At 43.9% G+C, this 22866-nt stretch overlaps 1 protein-coding gene across 4 annotated transcripts in view; it reads left to right on the forward strand.

Annotated features, from left to right (window-relative positions):
• SLC35F4 (solute carrier family 35 member F4) overlaps window positions 1-22141 on the forward strand; it is a 118024-nt gene extending 95883 nt beyond the window's left edge. For all 4 annotated transcript variants that reach the window (XM_027718193.2, XM_027718195.2, XM_027718194.2 and 1 more), the window contains 6 exons: window positions 3597-3894; window positions 11544-11763; window positions 17347-17472; window positions 18183-18375; window positions 20031-20120; window positions 21688-22141. In XM_027718193.2, coding sequence (XP_027573994.1) covers window positions 3597-3894; window positions 11544-11763; window positions 17347-17472; window positions 18183-18375; window positions 20031-20120; window positions 21688-21929 — 1169 coding nt within the window. In that variant the 3' untranslated portion in view covers window positions 21930-22141. The remainder of the gene's footprint in view (window positions 1-3596; window positions 3895-11543; window positions 11764-17346; window positions 17473-18182; window positions 18376-20030; window positions 20121-21687) is intronic.
• Window positions 22142-22866: the final 725 nt, after the last annotated feature.

The following is a 22866-nucleotide window of genomic DNA, read 5'->3' on the forward strand; positions in this document are numbered from 1 at the left end:
AGATCATCCGTCAGCTGCACGTCAGGGCTTCCATCGGGCACGTGTCACCCACTTTTACAGCAGAAGTTTAGCTCAAATGAACCTGTAGGTATGGTGAACACTGACTTCTTCACCATGGTGTCCATCCATCTATCAGCAGCAGGGATGGGATGGGAGCAATTACAATACGGGGCCACAGGCCTTTGAGTCTGCTGCTGTTGAGGAGGAGAGATGTTACACGAGTGAAATAATGCGACTGTCCAAGCGTTTTGGAAAGAGTAGTTTAATTGTCCAAGTTCTTTGGAATACTCTGTATATGCTGTGGGAAAAAGGGGGAGGAAGAACAGGCTGGATCTCCCTTGCACACTGGAGTTGGGGAAGATGAACCTTCCTCTCATCCCTTCACCGCCGATGGCAGCAAGAGTCAACCTTTTTCCTCTTGTGTGGGAAATGGAGGGATCTTGTACTCCAGGAGTACACTCTTCATGGAAAGTCTCAGAAAAGTGTTGGAGGTGATTATTGCTGCACGGAGTGGATGATGCAGCATCTTGCAGTAAAGATCATAGCTAAGAGACCAGAAAATCAATCTCATCTTTGCAGATATCAGGCTGAAGTAACCGTGCCTGTTGGCACTGGGGTACATCCAAAATCAAAATCCATCTTCTCTGAGAAAGGACTTCAGGCCACTTGTTTAGGCCTTGACATTACACTCTTCTAAACATTTATTTTGCATTTATTAATTTCCCTTTTTATCCTGATCTTCCCTTCCTCATCAGTGAAGTCTAAGTAGGACTGACCCAACAGGTAGGAAAACAAATATAAAGAATACTATTTTTTAGGATGTAGTTGCCAAATAGTCAAAAGAGTTCAGATGAAAAGCTGTAGGTTTTGATTTTCTTCATCTCACTCTTCTGAAAAACGAAAGCAAAAGGCTTTTCTGTGGCCATCTTGTCACAGAGACATCACAGGTAAGAATTATACTAAGGACCAGATGACCACGCAGGGGTACTTCTGCTTCCTGCCTTTCACACAGTTTATTGTTGGCCAGTGTCATCTCCTCGTGTCCCCTGCAGTGTGACCTGTGTTCTTATCTGCCATTTCATCCTTTCTGAATGCTCAGCTTGTTTCTGTGCTCTTGCCAGGGTAAGTCTCTTGGTTTGCTTCGGTCTGATCTCAGTGCACACACCGAGGATTTCTGCTGCCTTGCTAATTGTAAAATGCTGTCTACCAACCACTTGGGCTGATCAGTTTATTTCCTCCTCATTATCATAGCATTTGGTGTCTGAACACAAGTGTTAATTCCTTGCTTGCTCCAGCCCCAGCTTCATGACTTGGAAATCCTCAAATCTCTGTAGTATGAACTGTGTGCTTCCTCACCATGTGTCTTCGAGTTCAAGACCTGTCATTAGTTTTAAAGGTATTTCTTATCTTTTCCTTTGGATTCTTTGGCCAAGAGTTAGGTGTGCACATCCCATGGATTTTGAAAGCAGCTGTCGAGCTTCCATGGCACTTTGGCCGGGGATCACTCTCAATTTTATGTAAATCAAATGTAAATATCCAGTCTAGAGAGAGATAAGTGTCTTCAGCGAGCTTGGATATATATGTGAGGATGGAATCAGCTACCCTCTCACCATGCCTTTCCATTGTCATTAAAGGGCTTCTAGACAATATGTTTAGCCTGAGTACACAAATATTTGCCAACTCCATCACATGTGATGAATCTCACTCTTTAAACACTTACAGAAACTCCCCACTGTACATTTAATCAGCCCAGAATTTACACAGGTCTTTAAATCCAAGGCAGGTCCTGCAACAAGTGTGTGTTTCTGTGTCTTTCCCTGTCATTCAGACCTGGGAATGGAAAATCCAAGTCAAATGCTAATGGTGGTGTCATGTGTAGGAACAGCAATTACATCGTTATTTGGTAATTGAAAAATAGAAAGCACAGATAAAAGTGCCTTATTTTTGTATCATTATGTGATTATTTGAACTGTTAGCTGAAGAAGGACTAATTGCAGGGTAGTTTTGCTTAGTAGGAAATCCTGCAAGTGGATGTTACATAATATATTCTTTCAAAGCCATTCTAACTTGCAAATAAACTGTAATTTACCTTTTAATGGAACACATCACTCATTATTAGTACCAGAAAAATATCTATTTTCTCTCAGCAGCCAAAAAGAATGCTAAAAGGATGTTTGCCTTTTCAGACCAGTGCCTGGTTATCCTCTGCATGTTTTTAATAAACCTGTAGTTTTATTTAAATTCTTGATTCAACACTAAACAATGGAGCCATCAAATACAGATTATTTTTAGGAAAAAACCACATCACACAATTACAACTACAAAAAGATCCATGTCCTGGTTAGGAGAATTCTTGATTACAAATGCATTCCCTGCTATGATGAATCTTTTTTTAGGTGTAATGTTGGTCTAAAGTAATAACTTGGAACCTCAGTTTGACATTTCTCTGTGGCTGTAGTAGAAACATTGATATAAAAGGAAAGTAAACCTGAGTCTGAAAGGATACCTCTGTCACATATAAGTTGAATATAGGACAGTGGATGCCCCCACTGTAGTGGATCTATAGTTCCTTTTAAAATCACATTATTTCTTACATAAATCACATCAGGTGTTGATGTGAGTGATAATTGATAGGAACAGTTAAGAATAGCTTCAGGTCATGGATTTTAGAAGATTTTTTTCCCGTTTCTTCTATCAAACTTATGTGATTTGGGGTAAATAGTTGGAGCTCAGTGGTGCCCCATGAACTCATGAGGCAACAGTGTTAGTGCTCCTTGTTTTTCCCAGATGGGGTCTGTGAAATCAAAGTAGGGCTCATGGGCTGCCTCTCTGGGAGTTGTGTCTGGAGAACAAGTCACCAGGCAGTGAGATTCAATTCTCTCCACTTCTGTTGGGAACTCTACACTGGTCTGCAGGTTAAGTCTGAAAAGCACTACATTAAATGGGAAATAACTTCTGATTCCTTCTTGTTTGTGTGTAGAGGTTTGTTTCTAGGCATGTGCCAAGCTTCACTTTTGTCCAGTTTCCTTTTTCAACTTCAAGGATTTAAGTCCACTAACTGATTGCAAAAAGCCTTTCTCCACCTGGATATGTAAAACCAGCAAATTGTTTCCTTTTTTCCCCTCCCTGCTTGCAAATAAAAAAGTGATTCTGGAGTTAAAATCTTGAATAATAAGAATTTGTTCCTGGCTCCAGAAGTGCAGGCTCAGAAGAGCTTTTCTGTTGCACACATGCACAGCAATTGTCTTCATAATGTTGTTGGTTCCAAGAGACGTGTTTTTGTTTTGGAGCTTTGCTGACAGAGGGAAAGAAGGGCTGATAAAGCAAATAGTGACAACAGCTTAACTGTGACACTGTTACCTCAGGCCTCGGTGTTGTGTTCGTGTTTTGTTCCTGCCTCCTTGAAGTGACAGAGGTGGTATCATTAAAGTATTTTGGTGCAGGATTTCAGTATTTATGGGACATAGAGGAATTACAGGGAGAAGGCAAGGGATGATTTGTGACTGGATTAGAAGGGGAGATTTTGCCAAGAAGTGTTTTGAATGCATTCATTATATGTGCAACTCTGTTTCTATTATTTTCTTTTTTTTTTTCAGGAGAAGAAGGAACACAAACGCACACAGAGAGCAGCAGCCAAGAAGCTGAAGGACAGACACGATGCCAGTCTTGCACATCCACATTTCTCAAGCTTATCTGGAGGTTCCTGATCATTTTGTCCGTCTCCTCCTCCTGGGTCGGGACCACGCAGTTTGTCAAAATCACTTTTGAGACCTTTGACTGTCCTTTTTTCATGACTTGGTTCTCAACAAACTGGAACATTATGATTTTTCCCATTTATTACTCCGGGCACCTTGCAACTGCGCAGGAAAAGCAGTCTCCAATCAAAAAATTCAGGTAGGCTCTGTCGTGGCAATACCCCTTTAAAACAACCCGATTCCTGAGGACTGAGATCACTGCTCTGCTCAGTTCGACCCCTGGTGTCAGAAGGCAGAATAAAGGTCATGCTGCAGAAAACCTCATTCATTAACAGCTCAGAAGGCTGACAGATGAGTGATATATGCTGAATAAATGGATACTTGATTGCCAAGGGTTTTTTTAATGAGTTGAAAAGGTCAATAATTTGCTTATAATACTGCTGTTATATTAACTAATGTCTCTATATTTTGTGCTCTTGTCTGGATCAGACCATTAATTAATCTTTTCTGGCCCATTTGTGGTAGAACAATAGTGTTAAGTGCAACCAAACGAACTCATAGTTGAGAAAAAAGATGCTCAGAGCTGAGGAGATGTTTTCCATGAGGAAGACCATGGCTTGCTCTCTATCCTCAGCAAGTATAGCAGGAAAAAAACTGGCCTTTCCTCCTGCTGGATCACAATATGGAGGAAGAGCATCCAGGTAGCCTGCTCTGCTCTCTTTTGTGTGGGGTAAGAGGTAAAGCAGGTTGCAGACTCTTGGTTTCCTCCCCCTGTAGCTCTGAGGGATAATCTGGCATAGCTGAGTGCCTGTCACCCTGAGGAAATGATGTGGAGATTTTATTCCGTCCTCTGTCAGGTTCCACATGAAAATACCTCTTCCTCTGTGTTGTGAGTCAGGGGAAGACATCCCTCTGACTCCAGCCTTTCCTTATGCCACATGGATGCATGCTGTTGAACTCTGAACCTCGAGTGCCAAGGAGTCCACAGCACTAACTCCCAACATTAGGCTGCAGGGGTGGAAATTTATAAATCCCTCTTCAGTAGCTCCTGGGAAATCACAGAAATACAAGGTTAGGGGGGAACCCAAAGAAATCATCCAGTCCAACCACCAGTACTGCAGCAGGACAGAGCTGGCTGAGCTTCACCAGTTCTTAAGAAAACCACATCTAATCTGTCTTCGGGGCTTGGAAGCACCATCACATTCTGGGACAATTAATTTCACACTTCCTCCTCCACTTCCATTGTTCTACTGATCTGACAGGGATGCAGGAGCTGTTTAAAGAACGGAACAAAACTCAGCTTGCCGAGAGATAACACACCTTGCCCATGAAGGGAAGAAACCCACAGGGTAATTGCAAGCTGGGACCTGATTCTGTTATGACCAGACTGTTATTCCAGTGCAGACTTGCTTTGAAAACGATGTCAGTGACTTGAGCAGAACTGTCTGTCCCACCAGGTATTAACCAGTGTGCAGCTCGTCCCTGGCTCCTGCTGACAGAGGGTTCAGCACAGCTGTCACTGGGCACACAGGGAATTCAATTTGTGACTGTCAGGCTGGAGTGTGGCAGGGCCAAATTCTTCCCTCAGCTGCTTTGGCCAGGATCTGGGATGTAATTTGGCCCTGAATTATCATTTCTGTCAAATCAGCGTGACTGAAATTGAGCAGTTGCACTTAATTAAGTGCTTCCCTGCAAACCCCAGTGCTTTGTACATTAATGATGCCTTCATTCAGATCTTTGCTGGAGTGTTTGTGAGAACATTAACAGTGTCAGCTTGGCTTCTGGGTATGGGGTAAAGTAATAACAATTGCACAGCAGATAAGGAAGAAGGATAAAAGGAATAAACATCCCTGCAGATAGATCCTCTGCAGTTAGTTGGTGGATTACATCTCCATCAGAGCAAAATTTTGGGCATAATATTTGGGGCAATGCATAAAAAGACTGTGCTTAAATAATTGATACATTTCCCCAGCTGTTAGGAATTCAGCTTTTAAATCTGGAATACTTATATGCCCAGAGGAACTTCTGCACACATGGAGGTCTGTGAATGTGTGGAAATCAGGAGACCAGTGTTAGAGATGATGGGCATCTTCCCAGGGTATTTCTTATTCCAGATATATCAGGAAATCATATCCCAGGGAGGAATTGACTGCTGGCAAATAATGATTTTATCATGGGGACCAACAATTTGGTCTGTGCTGTGTTACAGCTTGACTACCCAAACTTTTTTCAGTTTGGATATGGGATAGACATCTCTTCAGGATGAACTCTTGATATTTTGATGACTTAAATGGTTAAAAAGCATCATTTGTAGTTTTTAAATTCAGAGACTTATAGGCAGATTTAATTTGGAAAGAATTTTTGGAGGTCATTTAACCCAGCCTCCTGCCCAGAACAGGGGTACTTTCAAAGGTACATAATTTGTTTTATATTTGCTTGGTTTGCAATCTTGGTATTGTTCCTCTTACAAGGCTTTTAAGATTTGCTTGTTTTATTCCTGTGGAGTAGCTAATTTCTGTCAATAAACCCCTCCTGTAGCAATTCCAGGCTTGCCTCAGGGTCCAGAGGTGATTTATCATTGTGTTCCTGGAGGTTGTAGTTACTCTCTAGCAGCTTTAAAGACATATGACATCTTGTCCAGCAGATATTCCCAGTGGATCTGAGCAAACAGTGTCTGTGATATCTTGGCAGACATCAGTGATCATGTGAGTGACTTGCAGAGCACTGCCCCAGGCCAGCAAAGCTGTAAAGAGCCACTGTTCTTTTCATAAATCCCACTTGGAAGGACAGGAGTCCCAATCTCCAACTTTAGATTGGCTTCCTGAAAAGTTTAGGCCACTCAGTGCCTAAAGGAGCTACAGGAGAGATGGACTTTTGACAAGGGAGTGGAGGGGGAATGGCTTCAGACTGGCAGAGGGCAGGCTTAGATTGGATATTGAAAAGAAATTTTTCCCTGTGAGGGTGGTGAGGCCCTGGCACAGGTTGCCCAGAGAAGCTGGGGCTGCCCCATCCCTGGAGGAGTTCAAGGCTGGGTTGGATGGGGCTTGGAGCAACCTGGGATTGTGGAAGGTGTCCCTGCCCATGGCAGGGAGTCAGAATGAGATGGCCTTAAAGGTCCCTTTCAACCCAAATCATTGTGTGATTCTATTATTATAATATTTGAGATTATAACTTTTGTGTTCCTTACCTTTCACACTTTACCTTAGAAGTTCAATACCGTGGTCTTAGAAAGTAACTCAGAGTTATGAACCCCCTGCTGCATTTCACTGAATTATCTTGGTTGTCTTGAGGCAGAAGACACAGCTCTTGGTATTCCCTCATGTTGTAAATAAAAGGCATGTCCCACATAAAGAGCTTGAAACTTCCATTCCTGGTGGATAAAATTATCTGAAGCTCAGGAAGCACAGCAGTAGGAAGCTTAATCCTGCCACGATTTGCCACAGTAGAAATCACTGCACAGACTTGACTTAGGATCCTATTAGAGTTGTGATTTTAACAAAAGGTAGGTGACATTTTCCATGTCAATAAATTTTGCCTCCCCACCCGCTGTCTTGTCTTCTCAAGGACAAACACTGATATTCAGCAGCTTCCTGCCAGGATCTATCCATGGTGTAACAGCTGAGGTCAGTGCTACAGGAACTCCACAGCCTTGAGGCACTGACTGGGGAGAGTGTTGGTAGGTGTAATGTTTAATGAACACAAAAACATTGGGAAGAGCAGGCAGGATAACAGGAAGTTAGCATCACCTGAAGTAAAAACTGAGCCTTCAGTAGCTGCTATTTGCAGTCATCACCCACAAGTCTCTCCCTCTGTGTTGCAGCAGTAGCTCAGGCCAACTTCCTCAGCCACTTATGGAATAACACTGTAAATCCAGGTCTTCACTGCAAAGGCTTTTCAGAGGAGAGATGTGGATGTCCGATGCCTGAAGCTGCTCCAACCCGGAATGTCTCAGCAGTAGGGAGGAAGACCTTCAGCACAGAACTAGGCTTCCCATGGACCATTCCTGTGGGAGACAGCATTCCTGTGGTGCTGCCCCCTAAGCCAGGCACTGCTGATGTGAGGGTTTCACACAGAATTCCCTTTCCTTTTGCTCCAGCTCTTGACCAGACCAGTACAGCTGGTCATGCTCTTTCCTAATGTTCAGATTCTGGAAAACAATTGACCAGTGTGCTTAACCACACTCTGCCTGGTGCCTGTCTCCTGCAATGGAGCTGGGAGGTATTTTATTGCTGCAGATGCCATCATTTAAATAGAAGGACCAAATGACTTGTGCTCACAGAAGGTGCCGTGGTGCTGCCCTACTGTTACTGGAGGTCTTGCCAAGTTCTAGCCCGGGTGATGTAATTCCACTCACGGTATTCCCATCACTCCAGCCTGTTTGCTCTGTTTTTCCCGTGAGCTGTCTAAAACCAGCTGCTGGATTTCACTCCAAAGGCTGCTGTGTGGCAGGGGTGAACAAAACCATTCTTGTGCAGGGGTTGGCATCAGAATGACTAAGAGGCAACACAAGCTATTTAGGGGGTGCCAGAGGCAAAGCTACACGACTGCCTGAGGGGCTGTAATTCCTGAGAGCATGGCACGCTGCCCAGAGCTGATGGCTCAGGGCTACCTGCAAATAAAAAGAACTATTTATGTGAGAGGGCAGGTTTTAAATAGACTCCTTGTGCATTTGGAAATAGTTTATGTCATAGTTTCAGGGTCAGCTGTCCTTAGACATGTCTGTGCCTTTAAGTCAACAGCCTGCAGATACTACCAGTGTGTGTGTGGGGGGGTACTGGGAGCACTCTCTCCTCAGCCCGGGGTTTCAATCACTGTTGTGTCTAATGACTCCTGCAAGTTTAATTTTAGTTGCATGTCAAAGAGGCTGAGCTAACCACTGAGCACCCAGCCCTCACACAGCCCCAGGCAATCTGCTGTAGCCATGACTAGGAAAATAAAGCATTCACCCTATTTCCTCATTGTCTGAGCATTATTCATGGAGCTCTCCTAGGCACAGAGGTGAATTCATCAAGTCTCTGTCTTGTTTGGCAGGACCCTGTCACAGTCTTTGCTGTATTTTCTTAATTGAGAGCTGAGGAGCCACAGGCCCCTGTTTTGTCTGGTCACTGGACACTGCTGTGTGTGATGGAGGCTCTTCCATCTGCTTGAACAGCCCATTGCCTGGGGCCTGTGAAACATTTCCAGATTTCTTTTCCTAGCTGAGAATCATCCCTCCTACTGCTCCTGGGAACTCACAGTGACACTGTCAAGGCTGACACAACTGCCTCTCCCAAATCTTTGACCAGCCCCGAGTCCAACACAGAATAATAATCACTGAACCTTCCTCCTTTGAGGATTCACACTGTTGGGGCATTTTGTACCCCATCCTCATGACTCTGCCCTGGGTTTGTCTGTGTGCAGGACAACAAGACCTCACCCATTCTGGCACCTGGGTACCTGACAGTGCCCTGCATCACTGTGGGCAGCCCAGGCACCTTTCCTCTCTTGTTTTAGCACAGCACAAGCTTGTTTCCTCCAAGATCCTGGCAGCTTCTGAGGCAGGTTGGATTTACAACCGTGTAATGATCCAGTTGTGCACCAGAATTCCCACTGGGCTGGAGAGAGCAGGGTCCACACTGGTCTGTAGTTCACAACACAGAGCTCTTCTTGCCAGTAGATGGACCATCCTGGCTCTGGTGTCATGTAGTGGTGGTGACACAACCATGGTGCATCCACCTGTCTTGAGGTGAGATGTAGTTTGAGCTCAAAATCACCCTCTGCAACCACCTAAGTCTCAAAGGGAAGCATCTTTTAAACATAAACTGCTAATATCTGCATGTCAAGGAACAATTGAAGTGCTGCCACTGAGTCCATTCTCACACAGGGGAACTCATCACCTTTAACTTCTGTTGAAATCAGTGATACAAAAGCCTGCAGTCAAGTTAAGCATTAATTAATTTGCTTCACCGAGTATTTGCTTTGCTTCTCAGATAAATGATACACACCACTGGCTGGTTTGGTTTTTTTTCTATTTGAAACGATTTTATCCTGATCTTTGGGGAATAGATTAACTTCTGAGAGCATCCAGGTCAACTAGAGTGAAGGAGATAATTAGCAGATCTGCCTGCCTGAGTGTTAACTTGTTGGACACCCTGTCATAGACTGTGAGAATGTAATTTGTTATTACCAGAAATGGCTGCTTTGTACCCCAGGTTGTCTTAGCAGCAGCAGAGAACGAGTAGTTATTAAGTAGATTCATAGAATCACTTAGGTTAGGATGTAACTGATCTCTTTTTTTAGAGAATATTTTTTAGAATAATAACATAGATGTTATTATTCTGCTTCCCTCAAAACAAGTGATGATTTCCACTCTTAATAGTAAAAAAAGTAATGTTTTTAACAGCAGAATTCCCAAGAATTACTAAAAATGGTTAATGCATCCTGAAAACTGTTTTGTCTTCCAGATCAGGATAATTATCACACCACTTCCCCCCCAAATAACAAGTGTTTTTGACTTCACGTTGCAGTGCAATCTTTGAATTTACTGATTAGTTCTGCGTAATGAGTGTTTTAGCAATCTTCCAAACACAGCCGTGTCTGGCTGTGAACACTTTGGAGCCCTGAGGCCTCTTGGCATTTAGATCAGTCCCTTCACATGCTGCAGTTTGGTGGTGCCTTGCCTCAGTCCCTTGGTGTTTGGGCTGTATGAAGTGTTCCCTTGTGGGACCTCTCATGTTTCAAACAGGTGTGCCAGAGAGCCTCTCGTGTCAAGAAAGGGAAACATACCGGGAATATCCTCAGGAATACCTTTAACCAAGAATGCAGAGAGTGGAGTTGCTAAAAAAGTCCTTCCCAGTTTGAGAAAGGTAGAGATGTTTCAGGAGGGGTGCAATGTTCAAGGCCAGGTTGCATCCAACATGGGGGCTTAGGGCAACCTGGTCTAGTGGAAGGTGCCCCTGCCCACAGCAATGGGATTGGACCTAAATGGTCTTTAAGGTCCCTTCCAACCCAAACCATTCCAGGATTCCATGTGCCTTTAGTCTACCTGCATGCTGGAGTCCTGTCTCTTCTCAGCCCGTGAGGTACCACTTTGCACAGGACAGCTGTCCCCAAGAGCAATGTCTGCTGAGTTTACCCTTCTCTTTCTTGAAATCCTAAGAAGCAAACAGTTCACTGGAGCTGTGTGTGACACAGTGCCTGGGAAACTAGAGATTTTGTTTGCAATTTGATCCACAAGGAACCGTCTCTTAGCAAGCAAAACTTTTCACTGTATATTAAAATAAAGGTATTAAATTTCCTTCCCTCCCTTTTCCTTCCATCTCTCACACTGCTGTTTGCCTGGCTCGGTCCCACTGCCTGGTGTCTCACTTCTCCACCATGGTGATGTGTCTGGCAGTATTTTTGAGTATCTTCAGGCAATTCTTAAAGCTTACTTGGCTATAGGTGAGAATATATTTCAATAAGAATAAAAACAGGACTCGGAGCAATGCAAGAAAAAAACTGGCAAGCTACAGAGTAAAAAATATGGTTATTATAATCCCTGTGCTCATGACCTGGAAGGCAGAGTCTGGGAACTGTCAGAGCATTATAGATAACCTTCATTTCTGTGTGTGAGTCCCTGGGATTATTGTTGCTCAGAGTGTGATTATTCCAGGTAAGTTACTCCTTTTCTATTTGCGAAATTGCTGTTTTAAGAAGATTGTGGGTTATTTCCTCTATGTGAATTAAATAATGGATTCTCATGGGTGCAAAGGAGCAGGTAGGAAAAGCACTTAATTGAATGCGATAAAAGTCTAATGAATGTTTGTTGTGCTGGAGTGAACGCTCAGGAAAATCCTGGCTGAGACTGAAACTCTTTTCTTTTCGTAGGGAATGCAGTCGGATTTTTGGTGAAGATGGTCTGACGCTGAAACTCTTTCTTAAAAGGACTGCTCCCTTTTCTATTCTGTGGACTTTGACTAACTACCTGTATTTACTGGCTTTAAAGAAGCTGACAGCCACAGATGTCTCTGCTCTCTTCTGTTGTAACAAAGCTTTTGTCTTCTTGCTTTCTTGGATTGTGCTGAAAGACAGGTTCATGGGAGCAAGGGTAATGATGTGCCTCGTTTTCCACTCTCTCTTGTTTTCGTAAAATTGCACTTAAATCCATAAGCCATTGTGCTGCCATAGCACTGCTGCATTGTGGTATAGATATGCCATGAAACCATTTCTCATTTTATTTTTATTATGGAGATCTAAGCCTTAAGATCAGCTAGAGATCTCAGACTCCAGTGGTGGGAAATTTCAAGAAGCTATTACAGCTAAAGTGTAACATGATAAATCAAAATAGAAGGACTTCCACTTTCACAGAAACCCACTCTGTCTTGGCTTACAATGCTGAAGTTTAGTTAGTTTTATTTTAAACTTAGTGATGAATGCTTAGGTTCTGACCAAAGCAGTTTTATTCTTTTTTGGCTAGGCAGCTGTTTTCACTGTCTTACCTATTTTTCTTATGCTACCCTAGTACTTTTTACACGCTTATATCCACGTGCATGTGCCAAAATTGGTTTAAAAGGAGCACAACTGTTTTGTGTGGAGTTGTATTTTGCACTAAAGTGTTACAGGACTCACTGGCAGTAATATGGACCCTGCAAAAATTGGGAAAAAAAGAACTCAAACAAAATGCTGTGTGCCTGGATCTGGGGAAAGCAGCGTGTTCCCTGTAATTTTGCACACACAGAACTCCTGACATACAGCTGGGTTAAACATTGGATAGGGAGTAATGAGGATTTCCAACAGTTCTGCTGATACAGATTCCTCCTCTGAAATGGCTCAAGGCCTGATGATTCTGAGTGAACTATCAGGAGCCTTGAAATTCCTTAGGGATTGTTTGTGGCCAGGTGTGATGCCTGTGATCAGAAAATGCCACCAGCTGTTGGATTTAAGTTCCATGGAAAGTGTGATGGATCAGGACCTTGTCTAAGTAAACTTATTTTTTTTTTTAATGAATAGTCTGATAGAAGGGTTCAGAAATGAAAGGAAAAGGCATTCTGGTGTACAGGCATCTCATCTGGTTCTTGGAGCAGCCACCAGCACACTGAGCAGAGCATTGTGCTTGCCAAGTTGAGGAGGTGAACCCGTGTTTCACCCTCAACCACAGTGCCCTTGAAGATAAGGACATGGACATTCCACCTTGCAGTGCTAAAGCCTGTTTCATATAAAACTTAACATATAGAAGCATAAGATGAATGTAACCTCCCCTCAGACTATTGATGACTAATTCAAAGAATAAGCAAGGTTTAAAATCCTCAGTTCTTCTCTACAGAAATAACAGGAACAGTAATTCCCTCCTCTGCCCCTCGGTCATCTCAGGTCCCAGCTGAAAAAATAGGAAATTTTGTACCCTTTGAGGTAATTTTTGTCTCAAAGCAACATCTTCCTAGAAGAGCAAGCATAGCTCTTGTGTTTTCTTAGCCTGCCCTCTTAAAGAAACCTAGAAATAAAAGCTATTTTCAGTTATTACTTGTTTTTCTCTGCCTAAAAAAAGGTTGCTACAATTATGCATTAGTATTAATGCTGTAAAACACCGTGGGGTTCACACAAGAAAAACCCAGCAGGAAAAGTGAGCAGCAAATTCTGCACATAAAAGAAACTGAGTTTTGCTGCTAAGAGGCAGATTCTGGCTACCCATTGCTGCAAAGGTAAATCACAGCATTTTTCCAGCAGCCAGAGTAACACTTAATGATGTTAATAACCACACAGGAGACTGTTTGAGAGCTAAAATACAACAAAGCAGCACAGCCCAAGCCTTTTGTGCTTTGAATGCCTCCTCTGCTCTCACCACAGCCTCTCAGAGCAAGGGTAATTGAGTTATTTGGACAATAAGGAGACAGAAAGAAATAAGGGCTTAATCATATCCTCTGAGCCATTTTTTGTAGAAGCACTCAGCACCCGGGAGCTCAGCCAGCTTTTCAAAGGAACTCAGCTACTACCAACTCTCCCAGAGCTTCGGAGCCGTCAGGCACATCTGTGTCTCACCTGAGACCACTTTCATCTGCCTGAAAGAGAACCAGCAGCCTCAGTGGCTCTGCAGCAGATTCCCAGCTCCCTGCCCAGCTGGTGTGGCTGCAGGCAGTGTCCAGACTGCCCATGGATGCCCACGGGCATTTGGATCTCTCCTATCCCGTGGCACAGCGCTCCTGCACGGCTGGAAAGCAGCCCCTGGCCAGGCTGCGGGGCTGGATTTTTAGATATGCTGTCTAAAGACAAACCTGTCTTGATGGTCACCTTATGGTATGGCTTAATCCCACCCATGGAAGCATTTAATAGCTGCAGAAAAGCTGCTCTGGCTGTGTTTGAGTTACCTGGAGTGTGTGTTCTGCAATTAGAGCCTGGTGCCCTCACTGGAGAAGTTGTAGCACTCAAACCACGAGAGAGAAACACCAGCTGGAGAAAGAGTATTCAGCTGGGAAGGACAGATGCAGCCATGACTACATAGCTAATGGCCTCAAGTTGTGCCAGGGAAGGTTTAGAACGCATATTAGGAATAATTTCTTCACAGAAAGGATGTTCAGGCATTTAACAGGCTGCCCAGGGAAGTGATGGAGTCACCATCCATGGAAGTGTTCAAAAAACATGTAGAGTGGTGCTTAGGGACATGGTTTAGTGGTGGACCATGTCAGGCTAAGTGTTAAGCTTTGGCTCAGAACAAGCACAAATATTTTAAAGACTTTGCATATTTGAGTAGTTCTTGGCCTGTGTTGCTCAGATTTAGCCATATGCTCATTGCATGTTTGAGCCCTTGGTTGGGTTTCATCTGTGAGGTGTAATCAGTGTTTATTAGGTAGGTGCAGAGAGATTTGGAGACATTTTTCTTCCTTGAAAATACTGACTTTACCCTGGGGTCAGGTTTCTTCCCTGTCCCTGAAGGTGTTCAAGGCCAGATTGGATGGGGCTTGGAGGAACCTGGTCTAGTGGGAGGTGTCCCTGCCTGTGGCAGGGGAATTGGAACTAGGTGATTTTTAAGGTCCCTTCCAACCCAAACCATTCTGTGATTCTTAAGTACACCTCGTTTTCTGCTGTGCTCTACATGGGGGAAAAAAAAGTGTTTCTGAGTAAAATGTTGATTGGCCTTGCTCTCTCCCAGGAAAAAAAGAGGGAAGCTAATTTCATTCTGTACCTAAGAGGCTTCAAAAGCAAGTTACTACACTCCTCCATTAATTAAAAGCCCTGTTTAATGAGCTGGCAGCTGCAACAACCATCTTTGCTTCCCTGTGACCTTTGCTTCCCTGCTCAATGTGGAGCAGCACAGGATATGCTCTCAGGTTTCTAAAGCAAACACCTGAGGGTTGCCAGGCAGAGGTCAGCTCTGCTGATGCTGTGGTGGGTGAAGTGCAGGAGGAGCTCTGAACATGGAACTTAAACATTGTTCTTGCTGTTTTCAGTGTCAGGTCTTACTTATTGGATGTCTCATGGGGTGGTTTTACCCCATATGTGTCCATCATTTTAGTTGTTTCGGGAAAAATAAATGGGAAAAAAGCATTCTTGGCTTTCTAAATATTTGATTAAATTAGGAAACTGGCTCTCTAAACTTGGTGTAGTCAGACTGGGAAGGAGTTTTTTCCCAATAGGAAGAATCTGCTGTTGGAGATGATGGATCTACTCATTTTCACTAACACAAGGAAAGAACTTGAGAGATGAGTGTTCTAAGAATTAGATCTTGATCCTTTCCCTTGGATGGAGGGGTTAACTGCACTGGACTCTTCTGGTTTGCCTTGTGAGACACACTGCATGAAACATTCCAGCTGAAATATTCCAGCTGACAGCTGAAATGCTGCATCTGAATTCTGTGCAAGGCAAGATGTTTAGTGCAGCCTGCGATGAACCCAACCAGGCAGTGGAGCAGGGAAAGGGGGGCTTCTGGAAACTGAGAGGAGAGGCCATGAATGTCTGAGGGGTCCTCGGTGTAATTCAGCATTGCTTCGAAGCTGAGACTTCTGTGGAGTCTCCCAGGATGGCCTGACTGCTGGGATGTGTTATCCTGGGAAGCAGAGGAGGGAAGCTGTCTTGGTCCCCTCTTGCTAAAGCCCTTTCAGATCTCATCAAACCACTGAGAGACTGTGATTACACAAGTGACTCCAGCCCACATCATTAAGCTGGGGGACTTGGGTTTCAGGTGCCATTTCATGGTGAATTTGGAGGTATCAGTGATATCTTCAGGCTTAGGTGGCAGCTTTGTGGACCTGTATCTTGGAGCTTGGATGTTTTAAATGGAAGGTGGAACACAGACATGCAGTGTGATTTTTGACTGCCTTTGGCACAGCCACTGCAATGCCAGGGGGGTACCTGTGTGCCTCAGGTACTAGTAAAATAGGGATAATGGTGAGAGGGAAGTAATTAAAGCTGCAACCAGGAGATGAGTTCCTCTGTGAAGATGTTGGCCTGGGTACCTATGAGATTTAGGAGCCCTAACATTTCTAACTGTAGTCTCTACTCTGGGAGTTTCCCATTGTCTCCCCATGTATGGACACCTTTACCTGGGTCAGGTGTTTGTCCCTGTCCTGTGTGTCCCTTGAATCATGGGACTGACTGGCTCTGCTGAAATTGTTTTGTGGGATTTTTGTGTTCACTGCCTCAGTCTGGCTCACAAGTGCTTGGTAGGAATATCAATGGGTTTTCTGGGACTCTTGGTCAGACTGTGAGCTCTGAAAGTCAGGCTTCTCTGCAGAAGGGCACATGATTGGATCAAGATGCCTTTAAAGTCTGTGGGCTGAAGCATGTGAAGCTTGGGTTTGTCTAGTACCAAATATTTCTTAAATGGAGTTCAGTGATGTTTTCCAAGAAGCAAGTGCCCATCTCCCTTTGGTGTTGGCTCAGGAATTGTACACTGGCTCAGGAAACACCTTTTTCTCTGCACTCCCTGGAAGTTGGGTCTTCACTGTGTTTGAAATTCCCACTCCTTATTTACATGCTGAGGTCAATTAGGTGGAGAGGGGGAGTTTTCCAAAGAATAAAACATGTTGGGCTCACTATCACTTCCTTAAGGTCCTTGGAGTCAGGACTCAGGGTTTCAGACATGATGTACTTGATTATTCCTGTTCTTTTTCTTTGAAGCCTCTTAGATGCCCTGTCTGAGATTTCCAAATGAGGCCAGAAACCTAAGCACAAAGGTAAAGGCTTCATGGAGAAACTAGGTCATGTCTGTCCAAGAAAGCTGGCCGGAACAGCCTGGAAAAGCTCCCAGTGGTACTCTGGCATTCCACAAGACAGGAGTCATTCCCCTGGACTAATGTCCAGAATGTTTGGCCATCTAATGTTTGTATTTTGAGTCAAATTTGGGGTGTTGCTAAATACTTCTCTTGTTGCATAATGGAACACAATGTCTTAGAATTTCTTGATCTTGGAGCAATCTCTCCAAAGGGAATGTTTAGCTGATAAAACAGGTAATGGTGCAGGTCCTGTCAGGAGGTCCCAGCAGAATTTGCAATGCTGTAGATCCATACCACTACCAGTGCACACACTTTCATTATGCTTTACATCTCTCCCATGATTTTTCCCATTTAATGGAAAACAAGAAAGCTCCAAGTCAGAGAAAGTAGCCAGTGACACTCATGAGAACCCCACGCAGTGAAGGATCTCTTCCCACGGGCTGAAGTAGCTCTGAGCTTTACACTGCTTTGTTTTGTCTGTGCAGATAGTTGCAGCAATCATGGCAATCACAGGAATTGTGATGATGGCATATGCAGATGGTTTCCAGGGAGATTCAATCATTGGGGTGGCATATGCTGTGGGATCAGCCTCCACATCTGCCTTGTATAAGGTAGGTCACGACTGTTCGTTTGGGTTCTTATATTCACTGTTATCAGCTGTTAAATATGCACAAGTACAAAGAGAGTGGCTGTAAAATAAATGTTTTATTTCCTGCATCATTCATGTTGTGATCAGGTGATGTCACCACGTCAGGAAATCCACCATGAGGGTAATTAGTTGTCACCTGCCAAATATTCGGGGTGGCTTTGCTTTATGAGTCTTTAATGAAATCTTCATTGCTACGCTATAAGGAGTTTCAGATCATTTTTTAATCATGCCAATGCCGTTTAAAAACAGTTTCAAAGGGACTTTCCAGGTGCAGAATGGAGAGCCTGGATGTGGGATGTGCTGCTTTCCCCAAGTGGGAATGCAGGGCTCACCCCAGGCCTGCACTGCACATGCTGTGCTCCTGCTGGGCTTGGAGCCCTGGTGTGAGCTCAGCACACTTGAGAATGCTTGGAAGCAGTGGCTGCTCTGGAAGGTGAGGGATGGAAAAGGCAGAGTCATGTCTCGGAAACAGGTTGGGCTGAGCGTGGCTGTGTTTATTTTTGGCTTGAGGAGGGTGAAGTGGGTGTAAATTTTGGAGTTTGTTGTAGTGGGATCAGAATTTGCCTCCCAGTTTCAGAGTTTGCTCACATCGGTAATGAATTTGTGCAGGAGAACTTTGCTCCCATGAACTGTCATGACTTCTAAACCCCTCCTCTCTCCTCTCCTTTGCAGGTTTTGTTCAAAATGTTCCTTGGAAGTGCAAACTTCGGGGAAGCAGCTCATTTTGTGTCTACCCTGGGCTTCTTCAATTTCATCTTCATCTCTGTCACCCCAATCATACTGTATTTTACAAAAGTGGAGTACTGGTACCCTTTCTCTGCTGTGCCCTGGGGTTACCTGTGTGGAGTAGCTGGCCTCTGGTTAGGTATGTGATAAAAAAAAAATACTCATTTTTCCAGCTCTTTTCTCCCCACCAATACAAAATTAGCCTCTGGCACAAACAATTCCCCCCTGTCCTCCTAAACATCAGAGCTCTCTCACAGATTAAGTCTGGTCCCAGTGCAAATTGGTACTCCTTTGAAATTATTTATATTTTTCATTATTCTTAATGAAATAATACTAACTATTAATATATAATTAATAATTAAGGTATAAGCAATAATTATAATTAATAATTAATAGTGATAATAATAGCAGGGAGTAAACATGAAGCAGCCATACTAATGGTTCACTTTTTCATCCCTACTGTAGTTCCACACCAATTCCCCTGTCTCTGGAATAGCTTGGCTGCTCTAAATCCCATTTCAAAGGGCTGTGTGTTCTCAGTGTCTTCCTGGCACACTCTGTGGGGTGTTTGTGCACTGACACATGGATCCCCAGTGCTGGGGCACTTTTCTGTGGGTGCTGCAGGTGCTGGGCAAGGCTCACACAGTCCTTCCATAACTCTCCCTCTTCCTGAGCCACAATTGCCATTCTCCAGCCAGGCACAGTATCTGTTGGATTCAGCCCAAGGGCGTTTTAATTTCCAGATATAACAACATCCTTTCCTTTAGTAAAGTCTCTGTTATTTCATAATTGAAGAGGTTTCCACTACACGTTTATCAAATGGAAGCAAAGAGAATGCCTGGTACACAGCCCATCCTGAGACATGGTTGTGCTGACATCTGAGCTCTGTGAGCACCTTGAACCAGAATTTCAGCTCCTCTGTGAGCACCTGAGGGACAAAAAGCGGGGCTAATTTATCACCCATCAATCTACCAAAGTGTATAAACCCAGGCATGAGGGAACAACCTCACGGAGCAGACAAGGAGGAGCAACCCTGTGCTCCTTTTATGTAGGGGACTCAGCAGCAGGACTGAGTGACCAGAAGAAAATTTTTGGAAGTTTCTGCCGCTTGCTTTTGATCTCCCAAGGAAATTGTAGCTGGCTGGTAACGCTGTCGTGTAAAAAAAACAAAACAAAAAAACAACAAAACGAATCCATAAATTTAAGGTGTTGAATATTTGTACTTCTGTCAGATTTCATTTTGCCTTCAACATGGCACCAAGACCTTGGTCTTGCCCCAGTCTGCTTAGTTTGCAGTTAAATTCGTCAGCTAATTGTGTTTAGTGTCCTTTAGAGTATGAATTCCTGTTGCTGTCACCTTTGGGGTGTGGTCCAGGTGGAGGGTGTGCAGCCTTTTGTCAGGGAAATGTCCCACTGAGACAAGGACATCACAGCCTCAGCCAAGAGGGCAAGCTGGGATCACCATCCTTCTGGTAGGGGAACAAATGAAGGTTTCTGGCAGCAAAAACAGGTTGTTTGCAACTGATTAAAGCTTGGGAAAAGCCATGAAATATGAGTGTGATAACCTTGGTATTACAGTTTGTGAAAGGCCATCCAGCCCTTCGCATTACACCAGTCAGAACTTCCCCTCATTTCACACTCCTAAATAAAAAAACCGAAATCACTCACTTTGTGACAACTACGTAATTGTGGTGTGGATACTGATATCACACTTGTAGGGTCAAGTGGAAGAGAACTATCTCACTCTAGTGTTTTTCCCTGTAATCATGTATGATTTGCTCTGTTTTTCCCTAGCTTTCAATATCCTGGTTAACGTTGGTGTCGTGCTCACATACCCCATCCTGATCTCCATCGGCACAGTGCTCAGCGTCCCTGGAAATGCAGGTACCATGGCTGGTGGTGGAAAAATAAGCCCATGGGCACACAGACAGCACAAGCAGTTTATTGTCCAAATACTTGAAATCTGTTGTCATCAGGGCAGGGGGTATACGTGGAAATTTATTCCAGAGTCCTGTCTTGTTGAACAGCCTCTGCCTCTGCTCTTCCACCCTCTCAGCCTCGCCGCTCCTGGGATTTGAGCATGTTTTCAAAGAAACATCTATTTTTAGGGGGATGCAGGTCAGAGCTGCAGAACAGTCAGTACCTGAAGGAGGCTGTCCAAGGGCTCAGGTGCCCTCTTGGTGCTGGTTGTGGGTCTGGGAGGCACCAACTCCAGCTTTCTGACCCACGTGCTGCTCTCTCCCACTCCCTGGTCTGTGCAGCCCAAGGAAACATTCTGCTGGTGCAAACTGTTGAAGATAAAGAGTTACCATAAAGTGCCTTCCCTCTCAGAGAAGAAATCATGGAATCATAGATTCATTAAGGTTGGAAGAGACCTCCAAAATCTCCAAGGAGATTGGAGGTTGGACCTCCAAGTCAAACCTTCAAAAAAATACCCCCATGGCCACTTAACCATATAGTGAAGTGCCACGTCTACTCACTTTTTGAACACTTTCAGGGATGGTGACTCCACCACTTCCCCGGGAAGCCTGTTTCAGTCCTTAACCATTCTTTCAATTAATAAATATTTCCTAATATCCAACCTGAGGTCATTTCCACTTGTTCTGTCACTCGTTACCTGAGAGGCAAACACCCACCTGCCTACAACCTCCTCTCAGGGAGTCGTAGAGAGTGAGAAGGTCACCCTGAGCCTCCTTTTCTCCAGGCTGAGCCCCCCCAGCTCCCTCAGCTGCTCCTCATAGACCCTTTCACATGGAAACCTTGAGGCTTGGATCCCACAAGGCTTCCTCAGAGCCTGCATGAGGTGGTGAGGGATGGAAGAGATATGGCACTTCCAGTACTGTGCTGTCAGGTCAAAGCTGTTCTCTGAACTAAGGGAGCTGCTCACTCTGAAGATCTGAGAGCTACATGGCCACTGTCACAGCCAGAGTGCAGCACACGGGTCACAGAGATGTGCCAGGCTGCTCTGATGCCATCATCCATCTGTTGGAAATCAGAGACAAGGAAAAAACTAACAAAGACAATTCAGCAATTGCGCTGAAACTCTCTCTGTCTGGGAAAAAAGATAACAAAAAGACTGCAAATGCGGATTAATTACCATGTGAAGCGAGCAATCAATAACCAATAGAAGATAGAATACTAATTGATGAAGAGAATTATGAAATTTATAGCCAATGAACATTAATTCCTTTGTTTGCTAAAAATGCATAAAATAGTGAAAAGTATTGAAAGTGGGTGTGTGTGTCTGGTGGAGTGACCCCACAAGCACCCCGATAATAATAGTAATAGATTATTATTGAAGTATATAAACACATAGAAATAACAAGGTAATAAAGTAATGCCTGCTTTCCAGTACTAAAAAAATAGCTACAGAGTTTGATTTATCCTGGTTTTGGTGACACATCCCACTGCTGGTTTGATGTTGTTGTTGTTCTTGTTTCCTTCCCCGCAGCCGTGGATCTGGTGAAGCACAAAATGATCTTCAGCGTGGTGAGGTTGGGAGCCACCATCATCATCTGCATCGGGTTCCTGCTCATGCTGCTCCCCGAGGAATGGGATGAGATAACCCTGAGGTTCATCAACAGCCTGAAGGAGAAGAAGAGTGAGGATCATGCCGACGAGATCACAGAGTCCAGCGTACACACGAGGAGCAGGAGCAGAGCTAACGGGACAGTGTCTATACCACTGGCTTAGGGCTGGTGGACCTCCCCTGCACGCAGATGTATATTCTGTGAATATAGCTGAAATCCCCTCACCACCTGTATGCTTAAAAAAAAATGACATTTAACCTGAACAAGGGATGGACTGTAAGATAAGAGAAATACATCTATAATAAATGTTTACATTTATACACTTATCGAGGAACGGGTGTAAATAACTACAATAAAATGTTTTGTAATAAAAAAGACACTTCTGTTGGCGTCTCAGTGAAGTGGTGGGTTTAAAATGTGGATCAAGTTTACATCATTTATCTCCTTTTGCTTGCCAAAGGAGAGGCATTCTCAAGGATACAAATCTTGGATATTTCCAGCCAATAAGGAAATTGCCTTCAATAAGGTGCCTTTTCAGCAAAGTACTAGGTGTGGAAAACCATTTCAAACCTCTCCTGGCATTTTTGAGAATTCATTTGTGAAAGACCCTGATGTTCTCGTTTACATTTGGAATTATTATCAGAAAATATCAGCAAAACATGAAGCCTCCATCCCAGACTGAGCTGTTCCTCTTTCTAACACCACCTTTATAGAATTGGTGCTGAGATTTGGATGCCTTTGGTAAAGCCAAAAATGGTTTTATTCATCTCTTTTTCCCCCAGAAAAGCTGCACTCTCAGCTGCACAAGCAGCTTCTCAGGAGAGATGGAACACCCCAGACCGCTAGCATTCCTGGGAAATTCCTATTTTCACTTCCTATTTTCTAGGGCTTTGGGACAAACTAATATTTTTCTTAACCTCCACTATAGAAAAGTCTTTCAAAAGCCAAAACAAATCAACCAACCTTCCAGTCTCTTCCCTAAGCCTGTTGCTGTGTAATTTAGGCTGGCTTACAGCATTCCTAGGACTGACCATGCAAGACTGTCTTTATTTGAGAGCACTTGATATGCAGACAAGCATTTTTTTCCCTTTTCTTTTTTA

Source organism: Pipra filicauda, unplaced genomic scaffold (assembly GCF_003945595.2).
Source record: "Pipra filicauda isolate LSUMZ 115617 unplaced genomic scaffold, ASM394559v2 scaffold581_size553298_pilon, whole genome shotgun sequence".
Lineage (NCBI taxonomy): Eukaryota > Metazoa > Chordata > Aves > Passeriformes > Pipridae > Pipra > Pipra filicauda.